This window comes from Daphnia pulex, chromosome 8 (genome assembly GCF_021134715.1).
Source record: "Daphnia pulex isolate KAP4 chromosome 8, ASM2113471v1".
Lineage (NCBI taxonomy): Eukaryota > Metazoa > Arthropoda > Branchiopoda > Diplostraca > Daphniidae > Daphnia > Daphnia pulex.
The window spans coordinates 7535919-7550818 of record NC_060024.1 but is presented as its reverse complement, the minus strand read 5'-3'; the positions used below and the strand labels follow the sequence as shown (position 1 = coordinate 7550818).

General features: G+C 41.4%; 1 protein-coding gene and 1 long non-coding RNA gene across 2 annotated transcripts; both read right to left on the bottom strand.

Moving 5' to 3' along the window:
- Window positions 1-296: 296 nt before the first annotated feature.
- Window positions 297-1844, bottom strand: LOC124199247. Its single transcript, XR_006876765.1, has 6 exons — window positions 1672-1844; window positions 1413-1602; window positions 1169-1312; window positions 942-1107; window positions 629-871; window positions 297-565 (listed from the first exon to the last, which is right to left on the bottom strand). It is a non-coding gene; the product is annotated as an uncharacterized LOC124199247 (long non-coding RNA).
- Window positions 1845-7296: 5452 nt separating this feature from the next.
- Window positions 7297-8075, bottom strand: LOC124200049. Its single transcript, XM_046596132.1, has 3 exons — window positions 7814-8075; window positions 7643-7759; window positions 7297-7584 (listed from the first exon to the last, which is right to left on the bottom strand). Exons 1-3 carry the CDS (start codon window positions 8060-8062, stop codon window positions 7462-7464), a joined length of 489 nt encoding a protein of 162 aa, XP_046452088.1. The 5' UTR covers window positions 8063-8075; the 3' UTR covers window positions 7297-7461.
- Window positions 8076-14900: the final 6825 nt, after the last annotated feature.

Sequence of the window (14900 nt, the reverse complement as noted above, 5' to 3'; positions counted from 1 at the left end):
AGGATGTATAGCCTGTATTAAAGTCACTGTAAGAAATTGTCGAATGACAGCAAAGAACTGGCTATTTGACCCTAACTCTATATATTATTTGACAATACAAAATAGATCTTTCGAGCATGCTCCAACACAACAGCCATTCCCCAGCAACTATTTGAGAAATATAATTATTTGAGTGATCAACACGACTGTACTGAAATTGCGCTTTTTTATTTTGTTTCCGAGATCAGAATATCAAATGTCTTGGATCCATTATTATTAAACTATAAATAAAATAAAGTAACTAAGACCGTAATAGCTGCAATCTGTGACGGCAAGCCGTACATTACAACATTTATTTCAGTCTTCGGTTGACTTACTTTTAATCATCAAAATTTTGGAGAACAAATTGTTTAAGCTGAATGAATTTCTTTTTTACATTCCAAATTTCAATGGTGGCTGGATTAATAAGATCAATAATGCAGAGTAGTTCCTCTTCGGAAATGTTCACTCCAAATTGATCAATTACACAACGATAGAAGGTATCCTTGTAACCAGACCACTTCGAAATCGGTTTTAATTTCTGTCCCTGCAAACGGGGATACATTATTAGACTTACTATAAATCGAATTACGAATTATTGAAATATTACCTGTATCAGCTCAGTAACTTCGCCTTCTATATGGCTCCGTTATCTTGCTGGGTTTTTAAATGCTGCAAACCATCGTAAAAAAGTTGCATTGGTGAGCGATGATTTTCTGTTCGAAGTGGATGGCAGTTACATGAGTCTTTAAAGGTCTGTAAGGACCGTTGATTGAGGTTCGTGGCCACTATATGCAGACAGAAAAGATCTAGGTTGGAATCGACGTCTAGTACACCTTCGATTTCCATTTCTCTGTAAATAGCGTAAAAATAGAAATGAATATGAAACAAGAAGAATAAGAAGAAAGGTACACTCTCAATACCCCAAAATATCCATGAAAGTTATAGTACAGCGCTCTATAACGTCTTTCCAGAGCCTCTCTACTCTCTGATTGTGTACAGACTTTCCAGTTCTAAACGCGTTTTTATCCACTCCTCTAGCGTTTATCATGAAATCCGCTACTAGTACGTTGTCCCTCCCAAATAAAACTTATGAATTCGAAATTAAAGCATCAATTGGTGAACTAACTTCATTGGTAAACTGTGTTACCTGACACTAGCTGGATAGCCCCATTCCTCATCTCCCTTTTCAAATAATCCAATAACTGTTTCGGAACAGTTATTATTTTCCAATGATATGTATACGATAAAACGGGAAAATCCGTCGATGGCTCCTTGGATGATGAATTAGTATCTGTAGAAAAAATTTTTTGTTAGCAAACAGTAATATGTTCGTTTTTTGGGCGGACTATAATAAGTCAGTTGAAAAAAATTGGTAATCACAAAAAATTTACCGGTCTAATTTGTGGTGTCCATCAATGTGCCATAGCGAAAGCGGAGCACGAACCTTGTACACTCTCCGATGAATGCGTTGCATTAAAGGGGCATTTTGTCGTTGTCTTATTAAACGGTAGGCCTTTTTAAGTCGTTTATTTGATAAAAGGACATTGTTTGCGATCGTAGCTCCCTTGAACATTTGATAGCCTTATTGAAAAAAATTATCTATGTATAGACTGTGATGTAATGTAATACACTATTCATCTCAATAATTACCAAATTTGGGGTTTATTTTGAAGATTGTGTTAGTAAGATATGATTCCAAGTTCTTCGTTCCAATTTTAGTGTATTTTTGTCTAGCTGTAATGTTGATTTCTTTTAAGACTCGAAATAGAGTCCTTCTTGAGATTCCAAGCAAACAACAAATTTCCTTAGTAGGAATTCTCTCATCTGTAGCAAAAAAATTTGAAAAGCATTAGCCTGAAAGATTCTCCAGTTTATAGAGACGTAACTAAATGATATTCTTGCCTAGATATTGTTTCACTTTGTCTACGTCCACATCTAATTTCTTTCTCCTTTGGACTTCAGAAACAGACCGCTCGTTTAGAATTATGCTAGTGGGAAAATGAGTTTAGGATGTGAATTTATTCAATATATTATTATGATGTAAATTACCAATTGGACACATGGTTTTCCAATAGGGACAATTCTACTGAACATCCACATGTTAGACAGTCCTCAAAAATGATGTCTCGAGACATAATGAGATGGAGATATTATGACAATGAAATGACAAACTCTATGGAATAATAGAGCAAACTTTTGGTTGAAGAAGCCGTGAAATGTCAAGCAATTGAGTATGAAGTATTTGGACTTTGTGACAGACGTGACTACGTTTTCACAGACTGCGAGTGTGGCTAAACAGCACTATTCCGCACACTCTTTATGTAGAGGGCGCAACGGTCTATAGGGAGGGGAGCAAGAGACGCCGATCTCTAGGTCTGTATGGGCGTTTGCAGTAGCAGTCGCTAGATGGCAGCACCGGAGGGGCGGAATAGCTCGCGGACTCGATAGTTTTTAAGTTTAGTTTTTAGTTTAACATTTATCTTTTAACAATAGCCAATGGTTTTTACATTTCATTTTTACTTTAATATTTAGTTTTTGCTTTTTAAACTAACTTTTAAAAATAGACTTTTGATTTTACATTTAGTTTTTTCTTTTAAAATTACATTTACAAATTTAACAAAAATTTTTAAAAAAATTTTACTTTTAGTTTTTACTTTACAAAATATGTTTAAAAAATTGTTTAATTTATGATGTCTAAAAAATGGCACTAAAGTATTGCCATATTAGCATACGTCGTGATGAAACCAGAGATTCTATATAACTCTGGCGTCATGCTGCTATCGATTGTTTCTGTATTCATTCCTAAAGTCGTTGCCTTAATATGACTTTTATTAGGAGAAAGAAATGAATCCATAATGTCTCAACTTTCAAGTTTCCCAACAATTTGTTTCATATTCGTCTCAGCAGTCGCTTCATTTCACTTGTTAGATCCACTTTTTGGATGTTTCAATTTAATTGGAAAACTTTTCAATTGTTAATGTTATCCTTTTCAGTCGCATGGTGACGACGTTTCTCTTCAAGATTCAACGTCAGAAATGGATAGACCAGCATTTGAGGATGATGAGAATGATTTCCTGTGTCCTACACTCGAAGAAGATATGGATCGACAACTTGATCGATATTTACTCACCATCAATCAGAAGAGAGACGCCACCGGTGTTATTTGCTTGGCGATCGCCCTTCAGCTGATTGATAACAGAGAAAAGTTCTCCAATCTTTCCATCCGGGCGGACTCACCTGATCAACCGCAGTTTCATCTCCCAGCTGTAGGAAATGCTCCGGAGATAACTGTCGAATTCAATGCGGCCGCAATTGAAACTATTCCAGCAGCTTATGGTGTAGACCAGAAGCGTTTCTATTCCTTGGTCTTACAAATCTATCCTGCCGCCTGGAAGTGGATCGTGCAGCTGACAGCTTGCTGTCAAGTTCATTTTCTGAAGGACACGGATGTGGCTAATTACTTCAACCAGTTTCCAGATTTCAAGAAGATCACTTCGTTCAACTGTAAGGATCGACTGAACTATATGTATCTGTCATGTACAGTGTCCGGAACCAGCCACGGGAGCGCACGAGCAGCCAGCAAAGTATAGCGGTGCATCTACAGTTGCGCGCGCATGCGCAACACCCGCGCATGCGCAACCCGCGCTCATACGCAGTGCACGCGCACGCGCACCATGGACGCGCGCAGTTCAAGTGCGGGTGCACGCGCTCAAGTGCGGATGCACTCACGACCTTTACCAGTAACTCCGTCCACCACCGTCTACAGTTCAACGGCAACACCGGCGTGACCTAAATACCCAGACGATGACTCACGATGACTCACGCGTCTTGGGCAGTATAAAAGGCCCCGTGTTTCCCTCCAGAAGGCAGTCCGCTCCGGACTCGCCTCTGGTAATATAAGCCTTAACTATCTCTTGTGGTCTCTTGTGAACTGTATGCTTGTACTGTATGTGTAGTGTTCAAGTGTAATACATAAGCGTCATCCTCTGATGATCACTTGTGTGTTATTTAGTATAAGTAAAAGTAAGGTCTCGAATGGCCCTTACAATTGGCGAACGAGCCATTTCGAACTTTGCCATTTGAACGAGTTTTTGGACTCTGCCATTTGCGTGGATTTATTCACTCTACCATTTGAGTGAGTTTATGAACTCTGCCATTTGAGCAAGTGTTTGAACTCTGAAATTTGGGCGAAAGTTTCATAGTGTGTCTACACACACAACTACACATCATCACGTCCGCAGACCCGTCCGCAGACCAGAGGCAAACGAGAATTTTGAGAAAGAGCTGTCGAAGTGACTCTTTCCAGCAAAATTCTCCGTCAACAGAGTAACAAAGGCACTCTGTTGATCAACACGGCCATAGTTCGAGAGGCAAACGAGAATTACGAGAAAGAGTTGTCGAAGGGACTCTTTCAAACGAATTCTCCGTCAACAGAGTAACAAAGGCACTCTGTTGATCATCACGGCCATAGTAGCTGAGCCAACGAGAATTTTGAGAAAGAGCTGTCGAAGTGACTCTTTCCGGCAAAATTCTCCGTCAACAGAGTAACAAAGGCACTCTGTTGATCTACCCATACCAGAAGCGGAGCCTTCGAGAATTCTGGAAGGAGCCATCAAAGTGACTCTTCAAGACGACGGATATCAACCGTGGACTCTTCAAGACGACGGATATCAGCCGTGGACTCTAACAACGTGGGAAACTCAGCACGAAGACAAGAGCTTCAAAGTCCTACATGACCGACGAACATCAATCAAAATTGGAGGTAAATACAAAATCTGAGCCATCTCCTTCAAGACAAGAGAGTGTAGAGGAATCACCAGGCGTGAGTGTTTGAAGATCTGAAAGATCAACCGCGATAAAAAATAGATTGGAACAATTAAGCACAAAAACCTTGGAACTAAAACATAAACTCAAATATATAAGGAAAAAAACCACAAACTGAAAGGAGACTAACTATCAATCGCAATCGCAAATCTAGAAAGCGAGCTCATTGCAACCGATAAGGAGTTCTTTGATACATTTGACAAGAGTGCAATACCAGACCGTGTATTCGACAAAAGCCTGACAATCGTCGAGAAAGAAAACCCATTTAAACAGACAGAAACAGACGAAAAAATGGATGAAGCTAGGGCGATACTACTAGGACCACTGGGCAACCATGGGCCACCAGGACAACAAGGCCCACCAGGTCAACAAGGCTCACCAGGCCAACAAGGGCCACCAGGCCAACAAGGACCACCGGGAACCGGGGCAGGATGGCCAGCCGGGGCAAAATGGCCAGCCGGGGCAAGATGGCCAACCAGGACCACCAGGTGCTCCTGGGCAAGTTGGTCAGCAAGGACCACCAGGCAACCAAGGACCACCAGGAAACCAAGGACCACCAGGCAACCAAGGCCCACCTGGACCTCTAGGACCACAGCTAGGGCCAGGAGGAATTGATCCGGCAGATTTTCGCACTTTTTCAGCAGCTATAACAGCTGGAATGCTAAACCTCGCAGCAGTAAATTACAGAAAAGATATTCCCGAATTCAGCGGTGACCTTGACGATAATACCACATTTGAGGAATGGCTGAAGAAAGCTAACCGAGTAGGAACGCGTAAAGGAACGCGTGATATTTTATAGAAGGAATCGTCAAGAATTGTATTGTGTTGTTTACTTGTTATGTCGATCGAATTGGGGAGTGGGGAACACATGTTGAAATAGGAAATACCAAATGGGACAATCATATTATTGCTTGCACGTCGAGAAGGGGAACGGACTGGGCAGGCAACCAGAGATGAAAATGGTTTTAGTGGCCGTCGTGGTTATAATCGTCGTCAACTTCCAGGTGGTCGTCGTTTCGGTAATGAACTTTGTCGGATTCGCCAAAAGTTTCGCAAAAGTTGATACCATCACTCTGTGACGGACGATTTTCAGAATGTGCCATTTCGAAAACGACGTCTGGTTTAGTCAGCAAAACATGCTCAGCTAAAAGGTCCACCAGCTGGATCAGAAATTATTTCTGTTGGTAAACAGTGCCGGTCCACTCTGGCAGTAAGACTCGCAGCAAGTCGATGGCTTGAAGTTGAGCCGTCAGTGAAAATGAGGTTTCTTCGCACACTGGACCACCGCCAGCTTTGATGAATTTCACTAGCAGTTGCAGCCACGAGGGTGAAAAAAATTCTCTATCGAATGCACACAAAATTTCAATGAAACAAAAATAATTGAAAACACAATTTCTATACGAAATGTGTACGGCGGAGAATGGGCTTTTGAGTGAAACGGCCGCAATTGTACGAATGAAAGAGAGTGGATTGATGTAGAACTGGTTGAGCTGCTGATCGTCCAACTCCTCGTCCAGGGCGATGTAGACGGGGACGTCGATCCAGTACTGGCGCCGGCGTCGGAGAGTACTGGAAGGGCGAGTGTATGCACACACGGGGGTGGCTACGGGGCGCCTTCCAATTGCCACCGGTGGATTTGCGAGTGGTTGAAGTGAGGATTCCAGCTAATAAACAAAGGGTTTCAGTTGATTACCCGATAAAATACCAGAATTCCAGGATTGGCTACTTCGTAGAGGGCCATGATTAGCTACATTCTGGTAGCCAATTGCCTACCAAAATTGGCTACCAATTCTGGTAGCCAATACTCTGGTACCAATTGACCAGAATTGGCTACCAATTCTGGTAGTTTTTTTTTTCTGGTACCAATTGGCCAGAATTGGCTACCAATTCTGGTAGATAATATTCTGGTACCAATTGGCCAGAATTGGCTACCAATTCCGGTAGTTTTTTTTCTGGTACCAATTGGCCAGAATTGGCTACCAATTCTGGTAGCCAATATTCTGGTACCAATTGGCCAGAATTGGCTACCAATTCTGGTAGCCCATATTCTGGTACCAATTGGCCAGAATTGGCTACCAATTCTGGTAGTTTTTTTTCTGGTACCAATTGGCCAGAATTGGCTACCAATTCTGGTAGACAATATTCTGGTACCAATTGGCCAGAATTGGCTACCAATTCTGGTAGTTTTTTTTCTGGTACCGATTGGCCAGAATTGGCTACCAATTCTGGTAGCCAATATTCTGGTACCAATTGGCCAGAATTGGCTACCAATTCTGGTAACCAATATTCTGGTACCAATTGGCCAGAATTGGCTACCAATTCTGGTCTCCAAAATTCTGGTATTAATGAAAATGACAATACAAATGGAAATCCATCAAAATTTTAACATAATTTAAATAAAAAACAAGGGATGTAATTGTTTAAACAATTGTAATTTATAATATTTCCGTGTACAATGAAATTACAGTGTTTCAGAGAAATAGATTCGACGAAAAGCATGCCTTCTGGCAGAGACAAAATATACCAACGGTACATTCGCACAAACATTTTAAAGGGGAAGGGGAGATACAAATATCACATACATATCAACGTGTTGGATTTTTCAAAAATAATCTTTTATTGCCGACTGCTTGGTCTACCAATGGCGCCACCAGCACCAGGGGGATCCGGTTCGTCGTCGGATGGACGCCAAGCGGAGATCTTCAAAGCAACACGATTCAGCACGACCGGTTCGGGGTGCTGAATTGAATAAAAATTATTAACAATATTCAAAAAATACATAATAATTAAAACTTACATTTAGAGCAGCCAGTACTGCATCCCTTGAGTAGAAAGTAATCGTTACCGAGCGGCTGAATCCGGCGTTCAAATTTTCATCTACCTCCATCACTTTGCCGAAGACGCTAAATTTTTCCTATATTAAAATAAAAATTAATTTAAGAAAACAAATAAATGAATTAAAAATTACCTTGATGGCCTCGAGGGGCATGTTCATCTCGATCGGCTTTACGAACACGCGTAGGGATGGATTTTTCTTTACAACCTCCTTGACGTGCTTAATTTCGTCCTCTACGAGTTCCATCTGAAGATTCTTCTGTCGGAGGTGCCTTTCAAACGCAGCCGTGATTTTCCTTATAATTTCCTGATCCTCTTGGTCTTCTAGGTTTTGGTTCAAATAGCGGGGATCAGTCTCCTGCTTCTTGGGAGAGGGCTTCATTTCGTGTTGACAAAGCGAGTTAACCCGAGAGACTGAGGTTGGTAAGATGAGGCACTGCTTTTATACGCCGCAGCGTCCAAGGGTTAGGGAAGCTCCTCCTCTCTGAGAGGGCCAGGATTGGCTACTGGAATTGGCTACCAGTTCTGGTAGCCAATTTCTGGTAGCCAATTCTGGTAGCCAATTCTGGTAGCCAATTCCGGCAGCCAAATATGGTAGCAAATTCCAGTAGTCAATTCTGACCTTCTCAGAGAGGAGGAGCTTCCCTATTGCTTCTGGTAGCCGATTCTGGTAGCCAATTCCGGAAGCCAAATCTGGTAGCCAATTCCAGTAGTCAATTCTGGCCCTCTCAGAGAGGAGGAGCTTCCTATTGCTTCTGGTAGCCAATTCTGGTAGCAAATTTCGGCAGCCAAATCTGGTAGCCAATTCCAGCAGTCAATTCTGGCCCTCTCAGTGAGGAGAAGATTCCCTATTGCTTCTGGTAGCCAATCCAGAAATACGGATAGACGGGCCGGCCGTAGAAGAGGGGGGAAGTTCTCTTTTCCGATTCGTGATTCGTCTTTTCACGTTTGTTATTGAAGTGTTTACGATTTAGCGTGTTATCAGATGGGTTGAGTACGCAATAGATAAAGCGAAGCAATAACAATTTTATGGTAATACTTTTCGTCCAAGTTTATCTTCGTTCGTCTAGTTTACTATGAATGAATTCAACTGCTTTGTTTTTTTTCCGATCATCTGTTCGGTAGGTTTAGGGGGAGTTATAAAGCAAGAATCATTTCCAGACGTTATTTGCATCTCGTTCGTTTAATGAAAATATAGACAGATATCCCAAGTGTCTTCAGGATATGAAATAATTCAATTTTAATCTTCTTTTTGGCGTTTAGAAATCAGTCGAGTTCAAATAACGCCTATCGTCGATCAGCCTGCTGAAGTCAAATCGATATTACGTCATCAAATAATGAAAGAGACGGATTGAACCGAATTTTCATAACGGCCGAAGGAATAAAGCCATGCTATAGGGTACTTTTGTTCATGATTCATTTCTCGTCTTTGCTTGACCTCTAATTAGTTCTCAACTTGTTAATTGGCTCCAGAGTCTAAGAGGAACATGGCGATCGTTTTATTCTTCCGGCTCACGGCAAGCTCGCGGCATAATAAAAATACTTGTATGGCTGCATCACATCTTAGGTTGGGTATACACCATTTCGCCTTGTCCGATGGTCGTATATATATTGGTTTTATCGTCTGATTTTTACATGGGATTATCAAATGTTTATGGTGTCATGTTGAGTGGCGTTGTTATTTCAATCACGACTGTCAATGATTGTTTTTTTGTCAATTTCCATAACTTGTCCCTGCTGCGCAGTTGTCTGTCGAGAAAGGTCAGCTCGTTCTTGGCTGTTTGTTCAGTCACCAACGGTCATCGTCTCCTTGATTCCCGTCAATAGGCCTATATGGATTTGAACACCGGCCAACGGCGTCATCGACTTGCCTGTCAACAAATCAGGTAGTACTCTCCAATTTATGCCAAGTGGCGCCACTTTGCATAATGATTTCGTGCTTTTTGAAGAAAAAGAAAAACGGAATCTTAATTAGTGTGATTAATGTCCACCTCAGTCGTTGCTGGTTGATTTCCCTTGATATTTACTGGCGTTTGATGGATGGCGATAGTTGTTATTTAGTTGTGAATATTTTGTTCTTGCTCCTTTCGTCTTTTGGTGTGTGTGTCTAATCGTTCTGACCCATCCCCCTTTTCGTTGCGTCACAAATGTCCTCCTGCCCACAACGGTCTTTTAAGTGGAGAGGTGGCCGGGTGGTGCGTTTCGATCGATATCTCATCTCCGTGAAGGGTCCGTGAATGCGTGCTGTCGATTCAAGTTGCGGCCTTTACGGTATTTTTGCACGTGATGGGTAAAGTTGATTTAGTGGACTCAATAATAAAGCTTTGCAAATCAATTTTCATTCCAAAATGGAAATAAAACGTCACTACCGCCCTGTTGTAATGTGGTTATAAATTGCATCATCCCTTAAGATTATTATCTTTGTTGCCAGTAAAAGTAGCCCCCTTAAAATTGCCATGCGTTTAGTATCAGTAGCAGTGATTCATTTATTTGAAACACAGCACAGTGTTTTATTTTGGAGTCGGTATGCCCATATTGTAAATTATTATTCAAAAATTCGTTCGTCTGTGAAACGCGTTGTTCAAATAAACTCAAGATTGATTGAAAAATTTTGCATTTGTTTTTATAACGAAATGCAAAAAACAGCTGATTTAATCTAGTCGTCTAACGCTGAATGCAACTACGTTTAGGGTAAATACATCCCCAACGGCTGTCGGTTGTTCCAGTAAGAAATTTATGGTTGTCGGAAGATGATGAATAAGCGTCAATACTTTTGACATGCACCAAACGTGTTCATTTTTATTTTCCCCTCTGATGATTGACGTTTTAGTCTACTGCAGCTTGCGCATGCCAGTGTTCGGCTGACTAATATTATTTATAATTTAATTATAGAAGACACCAATTATTTGTTTTCTTTCTTTCTTTCTTTCTTTCTTTCTTTCTTTCTTTCTTTCTTTCTTTCTTTCTTTCTTTCTTTCTTTCTTTCTTTCTTTCTTTCTTTCTTTCTTTCTTTCTTTCTTTCTTTCTTTAATATATTGATTGGTGCTTGGTAATGGCACGGACCTTTCCCTCTCAGTAAACTGCTATCCGGCGACGATTGAAATCAGTTGTTCGCCTTCGTAATATAATATACACGTAGACTGCGGCCGTTATTAATCACATTAAACTGGTCCTATAGAGGCACATGTTGACTGTTGCCCGTGTTGGGGAGGGCATTCCATTCCTAACGAATAAAGCCATAAAGGTCCTATTATAGCCGCTGCTGCTGCTGCTTATCAAGATCACAAAATGTTGTGTCGTCTGTAATAACCGGTCTCGCTTTCAGGGGTCGGACTGAGAGGTCCACCTTTCCGACTTGACTCTCCCCGGCCCCTTCAAGACTTGACTATACACAATTTAAATAAATAACTTGCATTGACTTGCATAAAAAAGAGAATTTTTGTCGGGTGAACCCGTCTGACAATCCTATTTTCTATAATGCAGATATCTTGTTTTTCGTTTTTCAATCAAGGCGGAGGACATTAATTTTACACTGGTTCAAATAGTTTTACGTGGGAACCCATCATGCACATCCGTAAACAGATATGCTTCGAGTTCGAGCCCTAATTAGAATGGAATTCTACACAGACTGTATACATGCCTGAATTCCTACACTCTTGGCGAAAGAAAAAACTAAAAGCTTTAGTTAGTCTGTATATGATGCCACAATATATAAGGACCGAACCTCTTTGTAACATTTTCATCAGTCACCAAAGTCATTTTCACCCAAAGGGACTAGACGTGCATGGTTTTGTCCCTTTTTCAAGTTCATTTGAAAGCACCGCGCAGAGAGAAATCAATGTTTTCCAACATTTGTTTTGTTCCATGTAAAACACGCTTAATAACCGTTTATTTGACCCACATTAAATTTAATTCCATGGAAATTTCAACTGACCAGGTGTATTGGCGACTGAAGTGAATGGCATTCCAAGGAGTATTCAAATTCGGTCGAAATCGGCAACTGTTGAGCTGTTGCTGCGATGCGTCGTCCGACTCTCGTTGGCCAATCCCTGCGGTTTTCAACTGGAACATTCTGCAGCGCCAAGTTCATCAGCGGTGACTGCTGATGCTGAGCGACAGAATGCGGCAAATCATATCGACACTTTGGCTCAACACACATTAGTGCTGGCACCGTTAAGAGACGTAAGGGAAGACATTCCGCTGGACCAGTAGGTTCTCGATTTCCTCGGCCCGTTTCGGGAGCTCATCACATCGGTTAATCAGCGTTCGTTGAACGACACGAAGATGAATAAGGAGCAATCCCGCCAAGAGTTGCAGCTCGTCGTTTCACAAGCCTTGCTCTTCACCCGCCGCATTTACTCGCCATCGGTTAGTTAACTTGAATTTCCCTCTAATAAATTGTAGCCTATTAATATGTATAATGTCATTTTACTATCCTATACTTTAAAGGCGCTACGTAAATGCAAAGGCTTCCAGTTGGAGTCACTATCACGAGATAATTTATCAGACGTTTTCTCCCGCAAGGTGAAAATGATTTCGTTTTCAGTTCTTTACATTTTGTGACGAGTTGTTCTTATATATACGAATAGGGAGGTATTCAATTGGAAGAGCTGTATCGCAGTCTGATGATCATTTCGGCTCATTTGCATGTCATGATTCTCGACATAAACTGCTGACCTCATTTCTTGAAAATTGAAAATGAAGAGTGTCAGATTTACAAATGACAAAACAAATACAGTGACAATAAAAGAAAGCAGCATTCGATCGTTTGATTAAGAAGAAGATGTGATAACAATTTAAACAAGAATAAAATAAATCAGTTTCTCAAACATGTTCAGAAATCACGCTGCATAAAGTGGAAATAACACAGAATAATTATCTGAGTGAACAGCACTCGGAAGATCAGGTGACAAAAAAAGAAAATTACCACAATATAAGGGATTAAATAACTGATTTAAGCCAGAAATCAGAGACACGAAAAGAGAGAGAACGGTCAGCGTGGAGAGGACGACTATCTTCTGAACTCGGCCACTTTTCCTTTGACTAAGAAACTACAAACTAGCCACGTCTCTTCAGTTTCCGACATTTGAATTTGAACTTCATCTACTAATGTAGAAACAAAGTATTTAACTTTTCCAATGTAAAGAAACACAGCATCATAAAAATACCTTGAACAATATTTAAACATTTGACAGCAATTTTCCCTTTTCGCATCACAGTGGAATAAGCTATTTCTGCCGTAAAAGGTGAGGTATGCAATGTTTGGACGCCAACAATTTTGCACTTCCACAACTAGATGGACAAGAATTGGAATTTATTGACTGATTGGACTTTCCAATGCTGGAAATGTAAGGAATTTCGGCACAATTCGATACACCCTGTGTTTTTTAACAAGCTGATAGGATCCCTTAATTATCAGAAAGACTTCAATTTCCCCGTTGGTATTCCAGTCAGAGTAAAAACTTGGTACGATGAAAAGTTCTGACCTCGCCCCCCACTATTCATGTTGACCAAATAGGTAATCACAGTTCTCTGATAACTCATTCTTGACTAAAGAACTGTAGAACGTGTTGATAACTTCAATTTTAGTCTAAATGTGGATTAAAAAGTGTTGCAATGCCACAAAAGTCAAAGGAAAAAAAACAAGATATGTTACCGAGTATTCTTCAGCCTGAGAGGGCTTTAAATACAGTATCTTCCAAAAAATCCGAACGCAATTTTCTTTCAAAAAGCCCAGTTTAATGTTTTTTGTTTTTGTTTTTATATTTCAAGAATTTGTATTATGTGTAGAATCATGGTCTATGAGGAGGTGGTACCGTCACCTTGTAGGATTTGGCCGTAAGGCCTTGTCACTGCTTTTTGAGGGAGTGTTTCAAAGTTAAATCTCCCGGGTGGATGGAAGAGGGGGAGAGGGGGAGAAGGAATGCGCGGACGGTCCAGAAAACGACATCGGAGCAGCTGCGCCAACTGGCGGGCAGCTCGACAACACTGATACGGATACACAACAACTCTTCCCAAGACGTAACGTCATTGATAAAATGTGAGTAACGGCTTAACACACTTAACACAGGGGATGGTAATGAGGCGGGAAGGGTACTTGAACGAGTCGGGCATTGCAATTAGATATCAAACATGACTCTGCGCTTTGAAATTCGGCCGCTTCGCCGAGGCGCGGGCTGGCCGCTGTGGTTGGTGGTTTACCTGGGACGACCGTGCTCGATTGATACGCTGTCACTCTCCTTTCCATCTGGATCTGCGGTGCTGGCGCCTGCCCCCCCCCCCCCCCCCCGATTGCCTGCGTCTTCGGCTCCGTCGTCATTGGCTGGCGTGGCGGCGATCATTGGGCGTAGGAAATGGTGGTTTCGCCATAAGACACTTGTGAATTTGACGCGGTAGGAGCGATAGCGCCCGACGCTGACAATGACTCCCGTCTTGTCCCACAGCTTGGATTTGGGGTTCCAAATTCTTACGTGGGTCCCCAAAGGAAGTAGGGAAAGAGGGCGTGCGTGTTCGTCGTACCGGAACTTGACCAATGCGTCAAATTCTGCCTGGCGGTCCCTTCCTTCCATGACGGCCTTCCAGCGCGCGGCGTATGACGTCCGATAAGCCGGAATGATGGACCTCAACTGGTGGCCAAAGACCATTTCTGCTTGCGACACGCCGTTTTCCCTTGGAGTATTCCTGAATTCCAGCATCCCGGGAGAACATTTGTCGGAAGAGAGTTCGCCATTAGGTGAAATTTGTTTCTCGTTTTTACACCTATTCGTATCTTATAAGCCCAGGAAAGTTGTTCAATTTTAAGTATGTTATTGTCCTTTAAATTGTCTATCTTTTTGACTAATTAATACTATTTTTGATTAGCTAGTAATTACTAGCTAGTTGTGGGGTTAACCCTTCAATTAAAATAAAAACCAGCTTCTTGACCCGTGGCTAAAATTCCAAGAAAATCACCGATGAGCCTCATGTTCGGCTGATTTCCCTGAACTGAATTTATTGAACTTCAGGCGAAATGTTGCTATCATATTGACAGATGTTTGTATGGGTTCGCCACATTTTTTAACCGCATATTTAGGCGCAAAACCATGAGGGAATGAAAAAAGACTGCCCCAGTAGACATCCTACGAGTCGGCCATTATCGGCACTTCAAAACCTTCCTTCGAGCAACTTGAAATAAAAACTTGCACTATGGAGAGCTCAGTTGTATATTTGTATGTAATAGA